The 16,045-nt window shown below is 43.8% G+C and overlaps 1 protein-coding gene across 2 annotated transcripts in view; it reads left to right on the forward strand.

Moving 5' to 3' along the window:
* PlexA (plexin A) overlaps window positions 1–16,045 on the forward strand; it is a 173,554-nt gene that overhangs the window by 94,931 nt on the left and 62,578 nt on the right. For both annotated transcript variants that reach the window (XM_087355990.1, XM_087355991.1), the window contains exon 4: window positions 4,696–4,824. In XM_087355990.1, the coding sequence (XP_087212116.1) occupies window positions 4,696–4,824 (129 nt within the window). The remainder of the gene's footprint in view (window positions 1–4,695; window positions 4,825–16,045) is intronic.

The following is a 16,045-nucleotide window of genomic DNA, read 5'->3' on the forward strand; positions in this document are numbered from 1 at the left end:
CCTAATCAAATCTTTGTGTGCATTTCGTGGTACCTCATACTTACGACAACACAATTTCCTTCATTATCCTTTTACGTAATCTTTGCTAAGCCGACATTGTATTGGACACAGATTTTTTAGATATTACAATCGATATTCTTCTGATATTAATTAGCCTTATTTATTGTACATAATTGGATGTAAAATCCTTGTAGCTTCCAGTGTCCGTTCTGATTTTGTTTCTATATACTAACCAAGGCGAATGGTTATGCGGCGAGAATCGGAACTATCGAACCCAGTGTATGGCTATAAGCCGTACGTTGACATCAGCGCCCTCACGTAGATAACCACTGGCCTTTGTCTGAATATAATGCCACACCGCAGTCTTGAAATTATTCATATCCGCTCACATTTCCAAACAGGTTTCTTTGTTCTCTTTTGTCAGACATGTTGTTTCCACATAAATTATTTTCGTTCATAAAGTTTTTACTTTCTTTTACATTTATTCCAAATCTTACTTTCCGTGAATCCTGATGTTTGTTTCGGTAATCCTATCAGCGGAGGCGTATCTTAATGGATTTGGTGAGTCGTATCTCTGGTTATTCTGTCCGAATCCACGGCCGACTCGGATCTGTGAGTCACGGGTTGGATTCCCGATAATTATCCGACTCATTGCATGTGATTACACTCGCTGTGGTTGTTCAATCACGGGATCTATTTCACCCATCCACGTAAATACTGTTCAGACTGACAAGCCTCTGGACAGTCCAGCAACTACTGGCCCCTAAAGCATGTTACTTTGCGGCTTCTGTAAAATAAGTTTTAAATAATGGAATGCTACGTTAGTATCTTCACGAAGATTTGTTCACAGTTTGGTTGACTTTTGTACATCAGCGTTGGAGTGTTTACGGGGGATGTTACGGAATTGTCGCCAATCTCCTAATTTCAAGGTTGTTTTGTCACTACATATGCGTCTAACCTACGTTTGCTCGGTGTATACGGCTGTGCTGAAGCTGTACCGAACCGCTCGTGCCATGGTTTCTGTCAGCCGTTCGGGCTCGTGAGACCGTCCACATTGATAAGGAGAATGACGAGACGGGGCCCGGAGACGATTAGTCCGAACGCACTGTAAGAAGTGTCGCTGTGATCTGTATCATCTGTTATTTGACAAAAAATAAACCTGGAAAGTTTGAGTCCATTAAAAAACTGATATGGTCATTTATTTTCACTTTAAATTTATTTGCTCGCGAGCTGAATGGACGGTGCTTTGTGAGTGTATGTTGCTTCGGAATAGTTTTCGTTTTGTTTCGTAATTAAGAACGCTTTGAAAATGTTTATTGACGTAATAGCCTTCACGTGCGATTCCATGTACCGTTATCGAAGTAATTGTCGCCGAATCATAAAGTTCGCTTTACTGCAGGACTTCTCGGACAGAGCAGCGCCGCTGTGGCTTGAAACTACGTGAATTAAACTTTGTGGCAGGAGTAACTTCCAAGTTGCTTTTCATAGTACGAAACGGGAACGACAGGTTAGAAGGAACGTATATTAACGTTTGTGATACCTCTTGTCCGGTAGGAACTGAATTATTAAATGTAACTTAGATGAGATTGTGTTTGGAGGGCTGAGACCATTTAATTCGCCGAACTAGTAATGTGTGTAGGCTTTCACTGAGGTCCATGAAAATGCTGCACGCAATTTGTAACTGGGCCAATGAGCTAATAAAGAAGGGGGGGGGAAGCTTGTGTAGTCTGTTGTTCCATTGTGGCATCTGGAGGCTGCAGACCAGTAATTTCGTCTGCGTATAGTCTCGGGTTCGATTCCCGGCTGTGCCCGAATTTATAACTTGTGTTGGGCAAGGCAGTGGTCTAGGCAACACGGAGTTTTCCTCCGGGGGCTTCCCCGGTTTCTCCGTGGCATCCCATTCACACACAGAAGAAGGCAATGGCAAACCACTTCTGGATCATCTGCCAAGAACGTATATGAACAGGTCCCAGTCCGAGAAAAGGATGGAAGGATCCTGTTCATATGGACCCGTCGTCAGACAGAAAACTAAATAAAAATTAGATGAGGTGGTCTAGCGGTTAGAACGCTGGCCTTGTAATCCTGGGGTCTCGGGTTCGATTCCCGGCGGTGCCCGAATTTATAACTTGTGTTGGGCAAGGCCGTGGTCTAGGCAACACGGGGTTTTCCTCCGGGGGCTTCCCCGGTTTCTCCGTGGCATCCCATTCACACACAGAAGAAGGCAATGGCAAACCACTTCTGGATCATCTGCCAAGAACGTATATGAACAGGTCCCAGTCCGAGAAAAGGATGGAAGGATCCTGTTCATATGGACCCGTCGTCAGACAGAAAACTAAATAAAAATTAGATGAGGTGGTCTAGCGGTTAGAACGCTGGCCTTGTAATCCTGGGGTCTCGGGTTCGATTCCCGGCGGTGCCCGAATTTATAACTTGTGTTGGGCAAGGCCGTGGTCTAGGCAACACGGGGTTTTCCTCCGGGGGCTTCCCCGGTTTCTCCGTGGCATCCCATTCACACACAGAAGAAGGCAATGGCAAACCACTTCTGGATCATCTGCCAAGAACGTATATGAACAGGTCCCAGTCCGAGAAAAGGATGGAAGGATCCTGTTCATATGGACCCGTCGTCAGACAGAAAACTAAATAAAAATTAGATGAGGTGGTCTAGCGGTTAGAACGCTGGCCTTGTAATCCTGGGGTCTCGGGTTCGATTCCCGGCGGTGCCCGAATTTATAACTTGTGTTGGGCAAGGCCGTGGTCTAGGCAACACGGGGTTTTCCTCCGGGGGCTTCCCCGGTTTCTCCGTGGCATCCCATTCACACACAGAAGAAGGCAATGGCAAACCACTTCTGGATCATCTGCCAAGAACGTATATGAACAGGTCCCAGTCCGAGAAAAGGATGGAAGGATCCTGTTCATATGGACCCGTCGTCAGACAGAAAACTAAATAAAAATTAGTTGAGGTGGTCTAGCGGTTAGAACGCTGGCCTTGTAATCCTGGGGTCTCGGGTTCGATTCCCGGCGGTGCCCGAATTTATAACTTGTGTTGGGCAAGGCCGTGGTCTAGGCAACACGGGGTTTTCCTCCGGGGGCTTCCCCGGTTTCTCCGTGGCATCCCATTCACACACAGAAGAAGGCAATGGCAAACCACTTCTGGATCATCTGCCAAGAACGTATATGAACAGGTCCCAGTCCGAGAAAAGGATGGAAGGTCCTCCTGTTCATATGGACCTGTCGTCAGACAGAACACTAAATAATAATAAGATGAGGTGGTCTAGCGGTTAGAACGCTGGCCTTGTAATCCTGGGGTCTCGGGTTCGATTCCCGGCGGTGCCCGAATTTATAACTTGTGTTGGGCAAGGCCGTGGTCTAGGCAACACGGGGTTTTCCTCCGGGGGCTTCCCCGGTTTCTCCGTGGCATCCCATTCACACACAGAAGAAGGCAATGGCAAACCACTTCTGGATCATCTGCCAAGAACGTATATGAACAGGTCCCAGTCCGAGAAAAGGATGGAAGGTCCTCCTGTTCATATGGACCTGTCGTCAGACAGAACACTAAATAATAATAAGATGAGGTGGTCTAGCGGTTAGAACGCTGGCCTTGTAATCCTGGGGTCTCGGGTTCGATTCCCGGCGGTGCCCGAATTTATAACTTGTGTTGGGCAAGGCCGTGGTCTAGGCAACACGGGGTTTTCCTCCGGGGGCTTCCCCGGTTTCTCCGTGGCATCCCATTCACACACAGAAGAAGGCAATGGCAAACCACTTCTGGATCATCTGCCAAGAACGTATATGAACAGGTCCCAGTCCGAGAAAAGGATGGAAGGTCCTCCTGTTCATATGGACCTGTCGTCAGACAGAACACTAAATAATAATAAGATGAGGTGGTCTAGCGGTTAGAACGCTGGCCTTGTAATCCTGGGGTCTCGGGTTCGATTCCCGGCGGTGCCCGAATTTATAACTTGTGTTGGGCAAGGCCGTGGTCTAGGCAACACGGGGTTTTCCTCCGGGGGCTTCCCCGGTTTCTCCGTGGCATCCCATTCACACACAGAAGAAGGCAATGGCAAACCACTTCTGGATCATCTGCCAAGAACGTATATGAACAGGTCCCAGTCCGAGAAAAGGATGGAAGGATCCTGTTCATATGGACCTGTCGTCAGACAGAACACTAAATAATAAATAGTTAATAATCATGGTTAATATTTTGTACAAAATTGACGAAAGTTATTATCGTAGACCTGAAGTGACTTCTAGCTCCGTTGTCGTAAATACATAATAGATTCCTTCCACTGCTTTGGAATTTCTTTGTTATTCCAGTAAAATATGATGATTACGTGTGTGTAGAATTTTGACCTTTCTTTCTCTCTTTGGATTTTGGTTACATTCTTGTTGCTGAGTTGAATGTTGCTAACGTAGACTCACTCACTAGGTTTATGGGATACGGGAGTGTTGCTAACTTGGGCTCATTAAGTTTGTGGAGTAACGGAGAATGTTGCCAACTTGGGCTGACTCGTTTTGTGGATTAATGGAGAATGTTGCTAATTTGTGCTTACTGGGTTTTTGGAATTACGGATTTGGGGGGGGGGGGCTAGGCGATACGATGTGACGTGACGTAAATAATGCCCTGACCCACACAGTTATGCTTGAGTGTGTTACAGGATTTCCTAGCATCAGAATTATCATTATGTAATTTCTTTGCAGGTTGTAGTCGAGACCTCAAGTTCTGCTTTGGAGTACGGGGACCTGACGGTCGATGAGAACTCCCCCGTCAACTCCGACCTCCACTTCGACTCTCAACTCATGCATCTTTACGTAATGACCGACAAAAAGGTAAGATAATTGGAACAGGAACTTAACCAATTATATACACTATTTCTTCCTTAACAAGAATTAAGGCCGATACAGATTTAGGGCTTCTTAAATAATTCTTTCTATATAATTCTATTGCTGTCTTTGTCTCATCCTCATAGTGGATTATAAAAATAAATTTACCACGGTAAACATACGACTCAGTTTCATGTGAAATTTTCCTACGACGAAGACAAACTCCATTGAGCAGAAGGGAAGTGGCTCTCTTCTGGGTTGTAGTACGTAACCCCCATCATCGGGGCCATCGCCCTGACTACCCTGATGGTGGAGGCAGCAAGGATCTCTCTAACGTCGGTAAACTTCTGCCAGACAGCCCAGAAGATTGTCATTTTCGGACTCTCCGCCGTGAAACCTCTAACTCTGTACGTATGGTTTTATTATGTTTTTGTTTATGTGAACTCTTACGGGTTGAATAAACAGAAACGAAGTTGCACTGTGTACCGCGGAACGTAATAGCTGCTCGCAGTATGAAGCAATAATTTTTCAACGTCGAAGTTGAAGAACTCTCTAACTTGCCTCCCAGTAGACGTGCAGCCTCACTAACTCGGTGGGTCCCTCGCTGCAGCTTTCCCGCATAGTTAGGGGGAGTTAGGATCCATACCTAGAGAATTCACCCCAGGGACGTATTGGACTTTATCCCTCCCTGACATGACCACACAGCTCGATCGGTACGTACCACGCCATGGGCCTAGACCCGATTTTCAGAACTCCCGAAACACGTGACTGGGTACAAATGTTTCTTTTTCCACGTCTCTCATTCTCCCCCCCCCCCCCCCAAAGAGACGGCATGGAACTTGCAACATCACCGCGTCTTGTCCTTTCCAATTTCGTTCTTGCTAAAATTGACCTGAAACTTAAATGGCGTCGAATGTCTTGAAACTGCAGGAGGCAAAGAAACATAATCGCCCACGCATGTGTACAAGCGAATGTGCCACCTATCTCTGTATGTTGCCCGTGGAGGGCTTCTAAACTCCTGCATACAAATGAATAATAATATTAATTTTTGAATTTAGGCACACGCTTGTGGAAAAGGAACTATTGTAAAACTCGAAAATAATATTAATAATTAGTAGGATTTGTTGTTTTCACGGCGGTGTGTCCGAATGTGGGCTGTGGCGCCGTGTAGTGTGGTAGAAGTTTACCGTTTACCGAAGTTTCATATGTCCTTGCTGCCTCCATCGTCAGGGCGACGAGGTACAAGGCAACAAGCGCCTCTGAAACGCTGGTAAACTTATACCACACTGTAACTGCTTAATGGCACAGAACGTGGCCTCACTCATTCTCGCCGAGAACCTGAAATTTTAGTAAAAAGATCTTACCCGAAATATTTATTTTCGTAATTTTATTACTGAAAGTCCTGGTGCTTGCAGCCAGGGGACCTCTCTGCGCCATTATCACGAGAGCGTGGGCAGTGGACAGATTATGTTACGTATACACCATTGAAGGCCGATCTCACCCATTAAACTTTTATCCCCTACAGACATAGTACGAGGTGAGATCGGAAAGTTTCAAGACTGTGTCAATAGCGGGCGAACCGGATGTAGTACGAGCTTCTGCCGCTAGGGGGTGCGGCCTACATTCATAGTGAATCAGTGTGCCAGCCGGCATCATCGAATTAGCATTTGTTTCTTAGTTACGGGCGTTTTGGTAGTGCATTACACCGACCCTCCTGCGATTTCGGAATGGCGTGTGCATCAAATTTTGCCAAAGACTCGCCAAAACGCCAGTCTTTACTGATATTCGGTGTGAAACAGGAATTTTTGTTCGGTTATATATTTTCGGAAACTGTTATAATTTTATTGTGTGTGTTCTACATGTCACCGGATTTTTTTGTGTAATGTAAAAATAGTAGGGTGTCTTCAGCGTGTGATCTCTGGTTAGCTCGTAATTTAGTATCGGTGTCGAACAGTTGAAGCGTTGCATCTGAAAGTTGGTACCGAGTTGTATCACGGAAATAGTAGGAAATGTTTCGTGAAGTATTATGTAATTACGTGTAATGTGTTTTCGGAGTCAGTGCATATGCAAAGCTTTTAATGTCAGACGTAAGATTTTCCCCTCCCCAGAACGTCTTAATTACACACAGATTTTTGGTCCTTGCCGTGTTTTGTGTGTGTGGAAATTTGGAAAGTGCTGGCCTAGAGGGTGAATAGGTAATTTGTATATTATGTAATTGTACATAAATTATGGTGGTAAAGTACTGGTCCAGTACTGGACTCTGTGCCGATGCATAGCTCGAAATGTCGGATATCGCATGGTCGAACGAATTGTTCGCCCATGGGATATGCCGTAGTATGTAATACAGTTAATGGCTCTCTCTATAGCGCCTTGACACGAAGCAGCCCGCCTGGTTGGAGACAATGCGTTTTCCTTTTGTATACTACCCACACAGGATAGAGAGAGCGGCTCCTACAATGTCCAGACCACGTTTACCTGTCGATGCGTGGCTGTTCCCGGCAACCACACGGTTCGAATCCCACCCGGGATCATCATGTCTTTTTTTTTTACGATGTTCTGGGCTGTGATGCAGTGTAGACTCGTTCGTACATACCAACGTTTCGGAGAAACTCCATCTTCGGCCCTCCGAAACGTTGGTACCTACCCGAGAGTGTACATGGCGTCACAACCCTGAAGATTAACGTTGTTATAGTCACCGTCGTCATAACTTTAAATCTCGCATTGTGTATTTATTTATGAAGATGGTTGTCTTCTGGGTTGTCTGTCTCCAGCAAGGACATCTGAAACGTCGGTAAACTTCTGCCAGGCTACACGGCACATCAACCCCTAAGGACGAACTCACCTCCGTGAAAATCTCAAATCCTACTGTGCATTTCTTTGTCATTCTGCGTCTTAATTTTGTTTGCTGTCGTGAAATATCTTCTGCTGTCGGATGGTATCCGTTCGTGAGAGATACCGCGACCATAATCTAATCGTATTGGCACTCTGTGCACCGGGAGAGATTGTGTAACAGTTTACACAGGTGAGTTCATAGTCAGTATTGTACTTTATTTTGTATGTATCCGTGTTGTTTAATGTTGGATGCCTTCCGGGATGTTGCGCCGTGCAGTGTGGTAGAAATTTACCAAAGATTCACTGCCTGCATCATCATGATGACAGAAGACAGCCGTCATGATGCTTCTTGCCTGAGGAATGAGCTGTTCAGGGACCAGAAACTCTTTAAGTTTCACATCTTGATGCATTTCAAGTCAGTTCACGCCTTCGTAACTTATTTCCCAGATATCAATTCTGATGGTGAGCTATCCATCCATAAACCCCCACATCATGTGTCGTGGAGTTTCACGGCTGCTTGAGATATTTTTATGTTTTCGACCAAATGACACTTGTCTAGTTCAAGACCAGATACTTTTATTAAAGTCCCTGTCACATAATTTTCTCTACATAAACCCGAATGTATGTTCCAGTATTTTTGAAGATTTCAGGTTCTCTCAATGTTGAGATTTTCTTATGGGATGTTGTGCCACGTAGTCTGGTAGATTGTCTCGATGATGGAGGCAGTGAGCACCACTGTAACGTTGGCCATTTGCTACCAGCAGCATCCTGGAAGATATATATCTTCAATTTTAGTCCCACTTAACAGATTAGAACCCGTCTCTTTTAACAGCATCAGGTAAATTAATATTTTGTTCGGCTGTTTATTGACTTCTTTTCTTACTTAACAGCGAACGTGTCTGTTCCCGCACATTCCAATCTAAAATGTGGAGCTTTTTACTTTGTATTGCTTGTGGTGTCGAGGAGAATATTGCTGCCCTCGGTGGGGGTGGGATTTCGACGTTGCCGGAGAAGGCGAATACAACCGCGACTTCGGGAGGAATTTAATATTCGAGAACTTGTCTGTAAGGGGCGAGTGAGGCAGTTGTTCTGTGAATGAGCATGACTCGAAAGGATGGAACAAATCTGTTGTCGGTTGACAGGCATGAGGTCGTGTTTGTGATACGGCGACTGTGTAGAATGTTCGTGGGTAGAGACAATGTATTTTCCCCCTCGTTCTGTGATCCTGACGTGAGTGTTGTTACCGCACTCCCTCTGTGTTCCGTTGCACCTGTGCTTAATTGCAGCGAGGGGGTTCCAAAGACTTTGCTCGGTAGGAAGCATTCGGTTTTGTGCCTCCGCGGGAGTGGATTGCGTAGGCCTGATGGAATGACTGAAGAAGACCGTGAGGAGTCAGCGCTGTTTTGACATAAAATTCAGATAGTATTAAAATATATTAAAATTGTCCGTCAATCACAATAAAGTAATATAAGATAATTAGATGGTTAAAATATTATCCTTTGTTCCGTATCAAGTACTCGATTTACATATGGAACATTCTCGACATGTTTCGGCTTTCATAATGGTTTGAATCCTTTAATTCACAGATCAATATACGCAGCATTAACATCACTCCGACAATACGACTACATCAATGTTATATAACACATCAAAAAAGTTGATACAATGAAAAACGAAGAAATGATAAGAAAATTAAAAATTAGTAATTGAATTAAGAGTTTATAACATACACCTGATGACGGCTCTATGAAAGCCGAAACATGTCGAGAATGTTCCATATGTAAATCGAGTACTCGATACGGAACAAAGGATAATATTTTAACCATTTAATTATCTTATATTACTTTATTGTGATTGACGGACAATTTTAATATATTTTAATACTATTTTAAATAAAATCACAATATGACGCACCTACAATATCTTGTAAAATTCAGAATTAATTAACACGAAATAAAATTGTGGAATTTCTTCTTCGTTATGGGAGGTGATGCTGGTCGTTCGGACTGTGGCGCCGTGTGGACTAGTAGGGAGTTACGCATGTCGGAGGAACGTGCTAGATAAAGACCAAAGTTTGTTGCATGTTGTAGTTGTATTTCTGGTTTACGTCGTATTTAACGATGCCACCCAGATTGTGTAGCGTGGAATGACAAGATGGCTGCTAAATACATGGATTCGAAACGATTCCAAAGGCCGAATTCAACCCTCCACCCCACCCCCGATATTTGCTGAAGTACTGAGGAAAGCCATGGAAAAAGGTCAGGATTTCAACTCGAATACGAAGCAGGCATACCAACCGTTCGACTGCAATGTTCCTATATGTGACTTATTTTTACAGATCCTTTGATTTCTTGATCGCGGAGAAGCTGTGACTGTCCAACCCAGAAGTGGTCTCAGTTTTTTTTTTTAATTCTTCCGAAATTATCTATTTCTTCTTATGAGACATTGAACGAGTTTTGCATGAACGTAGAAATGCAGGTACCCAAAATGGTTTTATTTTCATTACACTTCTAAAGTGGGCGACGCTGTTGGACACTTCAAACTATGCAGACAGTCTGCAGTCCTGCAAATTCCGGGAGACGTGATCACCCGTGAAATGTATCCACATCCGATCGGGCTCGTTCCCAGGCCCTGCTTTCTCTCTCTCTCTCTCGTGGTGCCTGGTTTTCCGATCCATGCGTTTGGTTTGCCTCCAGCTTTCTTCTCCCGTGTGTCCCCGAGGAAGTAGTAGTCCATCCTTGTTAGTTGTGCTGCATATCAACCAGGGATCAGATTCGTTCCGTCACAGACCGTAACTGCGCGCGCACGCAATCTGCACTCTATTATCACTGTCACGGTCAGCGATGGTCGTGATTTTCGTTGTGACGATAACGAAGTCATGAACTGTGAAGGCTTTCTGATTCGAGTTATTGCGGAACTTTTGTACGGAGATTACTGATGCGGTTTCCGGCAAATATTTCGCTGATGAGACGGAGTACAGTGCCGGAAGAAGTGGAACACGATGTTTGTTTGATTGGTAACGGCAAGATTGCAACATTCAGTTGAATGACTCCAGATTAGAAGGAATTATGTTTTTTTTCTTAGTTGCTACCTGTAATTTGTCAACCAGCCATCCTCACGGTACACGGTTTCTGTAAAGAAAGAAATTAATTATAAAGAACTTGGTGGTCAGATATGACAGAGGGTCGACGGTGCCCGAATTTATAACTTGTGTTGGGCAAGGCCGTGGTCTAGGCAACACGGAGGTTTCCTACGGGGGCTTCCCCGGTTTCTCCGTGGCATCCCATTCACACACAGAAGAAGGCAATGGCAAACCACTTCTGGATCATCTGCCAAGAACGTATATGAACAGGTCCCAGTCCGAGAAAAGGATGGAAGGATCCTGTTCATATGGACCTGTCGTCAGACAGAACACTAAATAAATAAATAAAAAAACACGAATAAGACGAGGCAGGAATTTGTGCCGTGTTCGCCGAGATATAATGTCATGTGCTGGTCGTCCTATATCCTTTGTCAAACGTTAAATACTGTCTATCAGTTTTCATAAAAATAGGAGGAGCTGACGACTGGCGAAGGACAGGAACTGGAAAGCCTTGGGTTTTGGTATGCGCTGTGTATGACACGTGATTACTGACGTAGACACGGTCTCACATTAGCATCTCGAAGCCCAGTGGTAACTATATGTACCATCTGCTTTAATATTCAGTAAATTTGATCACACAGTGTGTTTGTGGGTTTCATATGAATCTCAGAATTAAAAGCGATTATTTTCATAAAACACTTCACCAGCTGATCTTTTTAATGGAGACTCATTGTGTTTTCTTTGCGGTAAGAACTGGATTTTTAAATATTTAGAAGAGTTTCGTGCTTGGAAGGGTTAATACACTGACCCAGAATGAGACAGATAACTTTTGTGTTTCTACATTTATACGAATATAAAATTAGATATGTGTATAGAATTAATAAGACGAAAGATGTGCAAATTGGAAATGGATGTCAGATATGTGCACATTTTATATTCAAAATCGCTTTGTTCAGAAGGGAGAATTCATGTGAACTGTTTGTCTGGCCCGTGCAATTATTTAGCCGCTAGTCGCCGGCTTGTTACCGTTTCCTCGCTCACAGTTCGGTCCATGCGAGATTTGTGGTCGACGGAGTGGAACTGTTATCACCCCCATTCCACCGCTGCTCCATATTTACTCAAATTTCATTTGGGGGGGATTGGCAAGGGGCCCGTCAGCGGCCACATTTTCAGAGAGAGTCACCCCATCGTATCAGAAAAAGATGTCCACCTTCCGCTTTCAGAATGTGACTGTAGGATTGAGACACACATGGAGAATCTTCAAAGGTACCGAAACGGATTATTGAATCTGTACCACTAAATGGTTGCTTGCGTCCGTGGATGTATTTTTAATTTTGATTTTTTTTTAAATTTAGTTTGCGTGCGCGAAAATATTGAATATAAGGTGATGGCTGTCATCTGAGTTCTTGCACCTTGTAGAAGGCAGCAAGGATTTAAAATTCTACCAGACTGCACGGCGCCGTAACCCAGAAAACAGCCTCTTTCGGACTCAACTTAAGCAAAGCATAGCTCGTAAATGGTAATTTTGGACATTGGCAGTTCACATGTGAAATGTTTTCTTCTGATAATCGATTTTTAGGGCTACGTGCGTTGGATAGCCGCTCGAAGAACCAGTTCCGGAGATGAAATGGAACATTTTTGCTTTGTGTGTGGTTGTACCGCGTTGGAAATTTTTCTCCTGCGACTTGTTGAAGAAAAATCATTAAATGATGCACCAGAATCCTGCCGTAAATTTCGTGTGTGTGCCGGTGTCATGGAAGCGGAGATCGAAACGCAACAAGACGATCAACTCATTTCACTTGTTTTTCTTTCATTCTTATGGGAAAATTTACTGTCTTCGGGTGAAAGCAGCGTGTTAAATTGTCGATAGCAATTTCAAGACCCATATTCACATGGATGTGAATTTGATGAGTGCATATTAAAAAAAGCTGTTTTCCCATTTCCAGTTCTACTACCTAAAAAGACACTAATGTTTTATTTTTATTTTTATATGTCATGTGTATAGTTGGAATATCACTCATGCGGTAAGGCCTTTGACTTATTGCAGAAGTACTCAGTTCGAGTCTTGACTGTCGTAGTTGGCAACCGTGATATTTTTGTTTTCTTATTCGCGTTATGAATGCGTTGTCATAAAATATGAACTTCTCGGGACGAATCTGTGCGTTCCATGTCCGTTAGAAGCAGAGGGCAGTGGGATCAGATGAGGGAGGTTAGAAGATAAGCTTATAGTGTCCATAGTGTCCCGGCGTCAGCACTTCGTAGCCCGCTATCAGAGTTCCTCTGCTGACATGCTTTTGTTTTCCTTCTACCCCACAGACTAGTGACGCAGGCGAAACGCACGGATTCGTCCAGGCTACTGCACGACCGCTTACTCCCACGGTTTCTTGAAACTGAACTTACATAACTACCTTCCTGTCTCGTCGATGTTGTTCCTCTGGGTATTAGCGCCGTGTCGACTTGCATGCAGGTAGATGGCAGTGTTTCGGAGAAACTCACTACCTCCTGTTACGTGCCGAGGTCCATCTCGTATCCTCTCACATTTCTTTGAGCGAGTCGAAGTTCGGGACTCTCCCAGTTTCATTGTTTTTTCCCCTAGCTTCCACGACGAATGGATAGTTGGCATTACTTCCTACCATGCGGCATGCATCGTAATCGAAAACCGTGACCTTGAGCGTCAGGACTATGAACATTACTACGTGGAACACGCAATTTGGCCCCACGTTTTTATGAATCCGGTGTAATCGTCTTTTGTAATGTTGCCCCGTGTAGTCTCCTATAAATTGACCGACGTTTCAGAGCAGTTGCCTTGATAATGGAGGCAGTAAGCACGTCTGAAACGCCGGCAATTGTCGACGAGACTACATGGCGCAACACCCTAGAACAGTGGTATTCAACCTTTTTTGTCCGCGTACCCCCCAGATATAATTTGTCTTCAACTTTGTACTCCCAAAGTTGTTGGTGTATAATTCAAGTTATAAATAGTATATAATCTACATCTAAAATAAATTAAATAAATTACATTACTGATTATACAGTTTTTATCATAAAATAATTTTTTTTAAATTTCACGTGCCCCCTAAGATGTCTCCGCGTACCCCAGGTTGAATACCACTGCCCTGGAAGACAAGTTATTTTCATTCTCGTTGCCGCAGTGAGAATCAGGAATCTCACAATAACCTTAAAGTTGATTTCTAACTTGGTGATTGGCGGTGTAGCTCCTCCCACTCGTCGTCTTCACTTTCCTTCTGCGTTGTCCCACCTCATAACAATATCTGGCTGTGTCGGGATTCTAACCCCGGACGTATAGTCTAATGATTATACTGGCTGAACTATCCCAGTCGTGACGTCATTAATTGCCGCTGTGGTGGTTCTTGTCGGCGTCAGCCACGTCGCCGTGTCCTTGAATAAATTCGCATATTACCTTTGTAACTTACGTTAATTATAGGAATAGAATTTAAATTCGTGGTTGCAGGTAAAGTTCCGGGACTACACTGGCATTGCATGAGGCTTCAAAGTTTTCTTTTTCTTGCGTTCAGACGTACCTGCACATTCTAGGGTTCCAGGTTCTGTCTCGTGGCGTGTGTGAAACGAGATTATAGAGTCCAGTCCCTAAGACCACAAAATACCCTCGTGCCTGAGCGCGTATTTATTAAGTCTTGTAAAATTGAGCTCCAATTTGCATAATCATGGTTCTCTATGTATTATTTCTTGTTTTTACCTGGCGTATCTATTTCACAAACATTTGAATGTTAATGCAAGTTTTCTAATTGCAGGCTATTAGGTTAAAATATACACGTCTCCGTGAAACTTGGTCTCTCGTTCTTGAGAAAGGGATGATTGAATCGAGGAAGATGTTGTGGTCGGAGACAGGCAGCGTGCAGATGATAAAAAGTTTGCATAATTTTGGTTGGATGCTCGGAATATGAGGATATAATATTAAAACGCATCTTGGGGAAATTAGTTCGGGGGGGGGGATCGAATGGATTCAACTGGCCTAGGGCAGGTACCGGTTGCGGGCTATTGTGGACACGATTTGTAAAATTCAGCAATTCTCGCATGAGTCCTCTGAACGCTGCTCGAAGTTGTTTACAGTGAAATAAAATGGCTGATGGAAGTTGCAAGTGAAATGTTGTATTCCATCATTTCAGTATAATAGAATTTTAGGCCATGTATGTAATGTTTTTCTTTTGGATTGAGGGGCCGTGTTTCGGAGGAATATACCGGCTCATCTTCAGGGCTTGGCATTTGTATGGTACTCACAACTTTAGACAGTAATTGTAATTGAAATTGGCACATCTTTTATACGTGTTTAAAACTGAGTTTGTATCGTAATTTAAGACGCGAAGTGAAATGCGTATCAACAGTCGGGTATTAGGTCGGTCGCTTATACGGGAGCTGTGGGAGGTTTTCTAACACATGAAGGCAAAGGTAATTTTCACAGATACGCGGGATTACTTGCCTGCCGAAAGTTACGCTTTTCATATCTCAACACCTTGGGTTTCGTGCGTGATGTTTCGGCATTCCTTCACCCGCAGAGCATTCATAGATGGTCAATTGAATAAAAAATTTTCTTGGATATTATCCATCGTCTAGTAAATATAAAACGTAAAACGACGTTTCGGAGATGGGACTCAGTTGGGCCCATTAGATAGAGCTCTATCTAGTGGGCCCAACTGTGTAGGAACCTGAAGACGGAGATAGAGTCCCATCTCCGAAACGTCGTTTTACGTTTTATATTTACTAGACGATGGATAATATCCAAGAAAATTTTTATTCAATTGACTCTTTACCATCGTCAAGAAGTTTTAGATTTGATATTCGTAGACGGCGTTGATGTTAATCTTGAGTGTGATTTATAAAGAATTTATAGAAATAATGTTTGTTTGTGGGGTCTTTAGTAAACAGTCTAAACTGTCCACATGCACTCTAGGCGAATATATATAGAACAGTAAGACCCAGAGCAGTTGTAGTCATTTGACTGCATTCAGCCGTAATTGGTTATTATTCTGTAATACTGCAGGTCTGCGTGGCTAGAGAAAAGTCCCGACATGTGAACTGTACAGGGCAGTTCCAGAACTGGGTCCCGTCTTTCTGAAACTAGGAGAGATCCAGGCAGAATAGCAGGAGGTGCTTAAAACACTCACACTTGAAGACTTCCAGGGATGCATGGGATCGCTGTATCCATGCCCAAGGGGACTACTTCGAAGGAGACGGTGGAAACTACGAGTTATGATAAGCAATTTTTTTTTATGGGCAAATTCCCTGAACTTTTGGGTAGCACCTCGTACAGACCAAAAGGGAAACTTGGCCTGT

This window comes from Zootermopsis nevadensis, unplaced genomic scaffold, assembly GCF_977971745.1.
Source record: "Zootermopsis nevadensis isolate Lab colony 2312 unplaced genomic scaffold, Znev_1.0 Znev_ptg000025l, whole genome shotgun sequence".
In the NCBI taxonomy this organism is placed as follows: domain Eukaryota; kingdom Metazoa; phylum Arthropoda; class Insecta; order Blattodea; family Termopsidae; genus Zootermopsis; species Zootermopsis nevadensis.